A 7,565-nucleotide genomic window follows, 5' to 3' on the forward strand; every position below is an offset into this window, starting at 1 on the left:
CAGAACGAGAGCAAGACAGACAGACATTACGAGAGCGAGACAGTTTGTCCCCGTACCACTGGTTGAAAACCACTGCTGTAGATCACTGCCAGTACGTGCGCTGGGAGCGCACCGTTTAAGTTTGAAAGTTGAAAAGTTTGTGTGTCTGAAACGCTATGTGATACAGTACAGTTTACACAGCACAGTACATGTTCTGTAGCTACTATTGCACTAAATGGTAACACTTGAATACGTTATGCAAATATGCAACTTGTTTGTTGAAATGTTAATAAATGGGAGCTTCCTCAAACAGCCATCTCTTTCCCGACAATCCCCTCTGTGCACGAACCCTTATGGTAATTAAACATTAAAACACCTGCGGTTTATAGTCCAGTGCGGCTTATATATGTACACATCATTCAATTTAGCTGCTGCGGCTTATATTCAGGTGCGCCTTATAGTCCGAAAATTACGGTATGTAAAATAACTTACATAGTACTGTACCTTCAAGCTAGTACTCCTAAACTGGATTATGCGCTCTTGCCTAACCTTTTCAATTTAAACATGAATGTAGGAGCCAACATATGACTTTTAATTGCAAAAACTATTTTTTTGCTACTTAACAAAAAGGCATTTCCCAAAAGATTCAATTTAAATCAGGACAATGACCAATATGGAGCCACAATGAAGCACATCACATCAGGCACACATTTATCTGCATTTCTGACCTGGTAGTTGTCACTGACGAAGATGTGAATGGGAGACAGGAGCAGCTGAAGCATCGTCTCCTTATAACCCTTCTTCATCTCAAAACACAGCCGCTCCAAGAAGCCAGATGGACCTTCGGGACCCTCGCTGCTGCAGTGCTGAAAGGCACCGGGTAAAAAAAGTAAGAAAATATGTGCATCAAGATTGTTTTCGTAAACATAAAACACATCAACTCAAAAAGCACAGCTGGGAGGGATACATTTAAAAGAAAATTCCTTGCAAGCCAAGAAAAAACATATGTTTAACACTTTGCTTAAATTACTCCGAATGTAATGTTGGATTGCTACTACCTCACTGCGAGTTGGACCCAGGAACCCCCATTAAAAACAAAAATATAAATAAAATAGCACTTTAATTATCAATTAAAAATATATATAACTGTTTAAGCAATTTTCTTGTTATTCTGAGTATATATCATTATTGTTAATAGCACTTTCTTTGGTCATATTCTTTTTTTTCTTTTTTGCCTATAGTATCTTGACATTTTTATTTGTCTCCTGTGTACAATCATGAGTTTCCATGTCTCAAACGCTCCTCAGTATACAGTTCCATCTTTTTGTCAGACTGCTATGATGAAATAGCTTCATAATCTCTGCTAAAAGCCCATTTGCTAAAATGTTTCACATAGCTCTGTCTCTTTCCAAACCAAATTATTGGCAGTCATCAGTTTTACCATTGGCAGTCGGCCGTGGACTTTGTAGAGGTTGATGAGCACAGTGATGTCCCAGGGGCGCAGGTCTAAGGGATGGATGTTTGAGTTTTCCTTCTGCTCGCTGTCCTCCATTCCCAGGGGAGACCAACCGAGGCCCGAGGAGGTGGAGGTGGACAGCACAGGGCTGGAAACGGCCTCCTCAAAGTCTGTGTACATGTCGTCCTCACCAAAATAGTTTTCCTGTAGAAACACGAAGGACAGTTGGAGGGGTGTTCTATAAAATCTGGAATTACTCTATACACTTTAGCAGAAAGAGGATATTCGTACCTTGATGGAGATCAGTGCCCGGAGCAAAGGCCCGTAGAGGATGATTCGAGAATCTGGGGACATTTCCATCTCTACGTGAAGTCTGTCGGGGGGGAGCTCCGAGGGTTCCGCGGGCATCCTGCTGTGGGCGGCGGAGGCAGACTTGGAGGTGAAGCGGGGAGACGCGTTGTGGTGCACCGAGGTGTGCTCTGGGGGACGCAGGGCTGACAGCATGGACTCCTCCATCTCAGACACTTCACAACAAACCACAGGCAAGTTACACAACATTATGCAAAACAGCTCCTTAAGATATACAAGTCAAATGATGGAGGAAGGATTCAAATGAAAGAAGAATGTTGCATTTCGTCCACATTCATTTCGTCATGGTTGGCTTTATTCAGCCTCAACCAATCAGATTCAGAATACTTTATTTATCCCCGGGAGGACTTTGGTGTTGTGTGAGGAGATTCATTTTACAATATAATAAAATAAAAGATGAATAGAAGGAAAGAAATATAAGAAATAAGAAAAATATTTATATAAACATAAAAAGGTGAATGTAAGAATGTGCACACAAAAAAGACACAATAAGATCAAATAGAATACAAATATTGATATTAACATATATAAAAAAAGATAAAGTAAAAATGTTCACATTGTACTACAATATATAATGTAGTTAATTATTATTGAGTAATTAATACAACATTATTCTATTATTTAGAACATACAACAAATATTGATCTTAGGTGGAGAACTTACAGGACTGTTTGAGTTGCTCGTCAGCCTTCTGGGGATAAATGGGGTGCCATGTGTAGTCGATGATGAGCAGGAAGTTGGGTACACTCCAACAATCCACCCAGCCGGCTCTGGTGTGAGGAAGAGAAAACAGTACACAGACATAACGCTGAGTTTATCATCATTTCACAGTGGATTTCACAGCCCATCGTTCGCTTTATGAACCGTTCCCTTCAAGGACGTACAGTAGAGGCGAGAGACAGTAAATGTGTTTCGCCTGAGTGCAGCGGTCCAGACAGAGTCGATCCTCCCCTCCCCGGGGGTAAGTGGGCCCCTCACAGCGTTACATCAGTAGAGTCTTGCTCTGAGCTATACATAATAAATGATCTGAATCGATGTTGAGTCATCCTGTACAGACAGCACGATGCATAGCGCTACCCCACCAGCAAAGGTTAATCAGCATCTCTTCGAACTCTCCCTGACTTTTATGCTAAGGCTGAGTTAAAAAGGGATGCGGCTGTGGCTAAAGGAAAACATAGTCATCTATGAATAGGAGGGTCAGTTGTTTGATTCCCACCCCCTGCACTCAACATGTCAAAGCGTCTTTGGGCAGAATACTAAACCCAAATTGCTCCTGTTGGCATGTCCACGATATTGAAGCGTATCTAAATCCTACCTACCTACCTACCTGCCTGCCTGAAACTCTACTTACCAAACTTCCTTCCTGCCCAACTGTCATCATACCTACCTACATAACTACCTGTGATACCTAATTTCCTTCCTAGCTACCTGTGATCCTACCGAACTTCCTCTACTACAAAATGTTATATTTATCTGAAGAAGAACAATAATAGAAGAGTTTAGCCTTATTGCCAAGCTCTACTACTGAACCCCAAGCTTTTTTTAGGCTTCTGTTTTTGTCGCATTTAGTGATGCGTCATCTGCATAGAGGGCTTTTCAAACTACACAAATATCCAGACATATACGTTTTCTGATTGTTTTAACAGTCTGGATCAATGCTCCCTTACTTATGGGTGGGTATTGAGAACCAGTACCGGAGATATCCATAAGCTGTTGTGTTGCGTTATGGTTGGTGAGAAACAAACTGCTCGTGTGATGAAGGCGCATGAATCATTTTGAAAAACTGTTTTAAAATTCTTTAACATCTTTGGGTGGAATGTCTTGAATTTTCTTCAGATAATAAAGGCTTTGAATGGAAAAAGGCTGTAGTGAAAAGGACAGGGGTTACACCTCTTATAAAATAATAATATTATACAGGCTATTAATCCGTGGGCAGCAACTGCTGAAGCACATAAAAAGTGAAGGTTAGTGGTATTCACTTTATCTCACCACCTACTACCTCTGCAACATTTCTTTTATACCCGATGTGAGTCAGTGTTACGATGATGACTCATCCTGCTCTTTGAGAACGCACTTGCTGTTAGCTCACAACTTGACAGAGATAATTCCCAGGTTGAACTCACTCTGCGTGGGTGATGTTCCTCCAGCGGGACTTGCTGGGTTTGGGAGGGGGGGCGCTGTGGTGTTCCCCCGGCATGAACATGTCTGGGGGCAGCTTAACGTTCTGGTAGTCTTTGGCCAGGGTGAGGAGGGGGCAGCGGCTCGGATGGCACTCTGGCAGGGACAGCCGCATGTCTGTATCCTCGGCCTGAGGAGGGCAACGCACATCATATCATCAAATCAAATCAAACTTTATTTAAATAGGTCTTTTGATACTGAAATAAAAACACTTCAAACCAACCAAAGTCTGAGAAGCTGTTCCACAACCGTGGTATTGCTTTAAGTATGATAAAAAGGCCAGCAGCAGAAGACGTGAGAGTTTTAAAGGGTTCGTAGGTTCAAAGATGATAAATACCAAGGCATAAGACCATTAAAAGCTTTAAAAAACTATTAAATTGATCTCAAATAAATGGTATACACACCCACATAGTTAACGATTTCACAACTATGAGTCCGTAGAAATAGTGTACATCTTGATGTCAAAAATCAGCTTTTAACTAACTGTGGTGGAATATAACTAAGTACATTAAGGACACTAAGGAAGAGGGTAAGGGTCAGAGTTATTACTTTTTCTGAATTTAATCTTGATTACAATATTGAGCTACTTGTAATCAAGATTAAATTCAGAATTCTCAGTAAAAAGTAATAACTGTGGCCCTGACCCTCTTCCTTAAATTATTAAAAGTTTATTATATATAATACAAATGAATTCAAATAAATCCCACATTTACCAGCCGTAACATAAAAAAATCTTCCAATAAATATAATAAAATAATGTGTTTATTTTGATGCTTTTGTACTTTTATTTGAGTTACATTTTACACTGTCGTGTTTATATTTGAACTTAAGTGCTTCTTCGACCTCTGCTTATCAGTATGAAAACACGAAAAAACGAAACATTTTGGAACAAATCATGTTCACTGGGAGTGTGCCTCACCTGTAAGCTGAAGCGGGTGTTGCAGGTGGTAGGAACAAACTCGTTGAAAGCCAAAGTGAAGTCTATATTGAGCGTCTCGCCACACGCTGCTAGGTACACTATGGGAGATCAATAATGATGTTGATTAGTCTGCAATGCACCGGGATTAAGCTGAGTACAGTTTGTAATATATCATGACTTAATAAAGTGCAAGTATCCTGTAAGCGTCCGGTGCTAGAGAGGAATTAACTCATCGATTGCTTTCATGGCAGGATGTGAATTAATTTTATTATTTTGCCTTAGGGCTAATGCTAATGCGTAAAAAAACATAACAAAAACTAAAATACACATACACATACATTTGTGATGAAAAAAAACCACTTATAGGTCTCATAATATGTCAAAAGGGGAGAGACATTGAGCACTTTAGGACCGCACAATAATTGAAATTGTATTGAAAGTACAATGTATTATTGCAGCACCGGCATACAAATGGTAATCTTCAGACTTTATAAGAAATCCTTGTTTAGCACAGATCCTATCAAAAAATTAAATGACAATTACAATTATCACTCAAATTCATTGCAATTAATCCAATAGCCCTAATGTATTTTACTTCAAAAATGGTTAAATTATTGTGGTAATGGAGCCCAAATGTGCTCATTCTGGAGTTCATAAATGTATTTTGTGCCTCTACTCTGACATGAGTCTCTTTTTCCTCTGCTTTTCTTCATTGGCACAGAATGATCTTCACCACATATGTCTCTATAATGAGCCAATGTTTTTCTGGTGCGAGTCAACATGTTTGCACATTGTCACAGAAATATGTTGCAGATAATAAGAGCTTTGCACGCATTAGGGCCCTCACTGTATAAACAAGAGATGTATCTTCCTCCAACAGGGAATGCATTTCTGTCTTACCCATTGTACTTTTATAATGTGTACTGCATTATGTATTTGATTAAAGATGAAATATGTCATGCTTTTTTGGTAATAAACACACGTTTTGAGTACAAATATTGATCTACAGGGAGGATGTGGCTCAGTGGGGTAGTGCGCTGATCTGGTTCAGTCCCCACTGCAGTCAGCATGTCGTTGTGTCCTTGGCAAGACACTTCTCCCCAAATTGCTCTTGTCAGGATTGCCCACATTATTGAGTGTATGTATATTTCTTTGGGTAAAAGCGCCTAACAAGTGACATACTCTACCAATTCTCTTTTTGGTTAGGGTTGCATTCAGCTAGTTAAGATATAAGTGAATAAATGCTGATTTTGCATCTAGAAGAGCATCTTCCTCACCATTCTCCTGCTGCTTGGTGGAACAGTCCACCCAGTTGTGCTGGTTTGCCGCCCAGATCATCTCAAACTGGTGGAAAAGCACCTTGAACTTCCAGGAGTACGGCACAAAGGAGTAGATGTCTGGGGCGCTGTCGCTCGCCCAGTCCTGGATCAAATCTGAAAAGAAAGAAAGAAGACTGAAGATGCGAAACAAGGAGAGATGCACTGATTGGCGCCATCGGTGACCAATAATTGGCATTTATTCTCAGATATAGCCAAAATAAATGAGGCTGTATCTGACTATTGCCACACACCAGGTTATCTACTTTGGGATTTTCTCGATACCGATTAGTGAATTTATTAGACCAACATTTGAGAAATATATATTAAATTAGAATTACAAAAAATTGTAATTCATTCCCATGCATGCCGCAGGAATGTTAAAACAAATATTCACCTGATTAATGATTTGTTTCGTCATTGTGTTCTTTACAAATACTGTAGAGCAGCCTTTCCCAAACTCAGGGTCGCGACGGACCCGTTTTGATTGGGTCGCCAGTTAAATGCATTGCTACACACACACAGCGTCAGAGCTGATGGCTGCGTTGCAAATACAATTTTTTTATAATTTTTGTATTTTATTTTTTATTTTGAAAATGAAATTATGCAATATAGCATTCTATATTTAATGATTTAATTTTCTAAATACAAATAAACAAAAAATAAAAGATCGTATTTTTATCAGCTCTGACGCGTCCCCCGCGAAAGTTTTCGCGCTGTCTGTTTATTGATTAATCCCGATCGTACATGATGGCAAAAAGATGATACAAAGAGGAGTTTTTAAACGTTGGCTTCACAAAAGCTGTTAGAAATGGAGAGGAGCGGCCTCAGTGTGTTTTATGTGGAGAGGTGCTCAGTAACGAAAGCTTGAAAATGAATAAATTGGACCGGCATCTCCAAACAAAACATCCTCTGCATCGGGACAAATCGAAGGATTTTTTCATCTGCAAAGAAGAGTCTTTCAAGAAGCAGTGTTTTGACGGCGGAAAAGTAAGTCACTCATTTTAATCATTTGTTTTGTGTTTTTGTGAGTTTGTCAGGGTCTGTTGTGAAATTGTTTCGTTAATGCAAAGTTGGATGAAATGCAGACTGAGCCCCGGAGCGGACCGCCAGCTGCGCGCTCTCACGCGTCCTCTACTCGCTCCCGCGAGTCCACTACATTCTGCAGCGGCACAGAGCGGTGTTTCAACTTTTACGAGCCTGAAATGTTTTTAAAACGGCCGGGAGAAAAACAGAGAAACAATAACCACAGGTAGATTAGAGGGAAAGTGACAGGCAGTATGAGAAGGAAAGCGAGAGAAAGTATCAGCCGCACGGACGTGACTGCTGCAGTGTGATGCACATAGGA

At 40.2% G+C, this 7,565-nt stretch overlaps 1 protein-coding gene across 1 annotated transcript; it reads right to left on the minus strand.

The window, feature by feature from the left end:
• Positions 1-707: 707 nt before the first annotated feature.
• On the minus strand, positions 708-6,354 carry LOC104950986 (uncharacterized protein KIAA1109-like; the record flags this gene model as incomplete). The annotated part of the gene is made up of 7 exons (XM_010777614.1): positions 708-845; positions 1,421-1,639; positions 1,727-1,959; positions 2,468-2,574; positions 3,928-4,112; positions 4,902-4,999; positions 6,179-6,354. Coding segments are annotated over 7 exons (1,156 nt in total), but the record flags the coding sequence as incomplete, so codon positions are not given.
• Between the last annotated feature and the right edge of the window lie 1,211 nt (positions 6,355-7,565).

This window comes from Notothenia coriiceps, unplaced genomic scaffold, assembly GCF_000735185.1.
Source record: "Notothenia coriiceps isolate Sejong01 unplaced genomic scaffold, NC01 NC01_scaffold00018312, whole genome shotgun sequence".
NCBI lineage: Eukaryota > Metazoa > Chordata > Actinopteri > Perciformes > Nototheniidae > Notothenia > Notothenia coriiceps.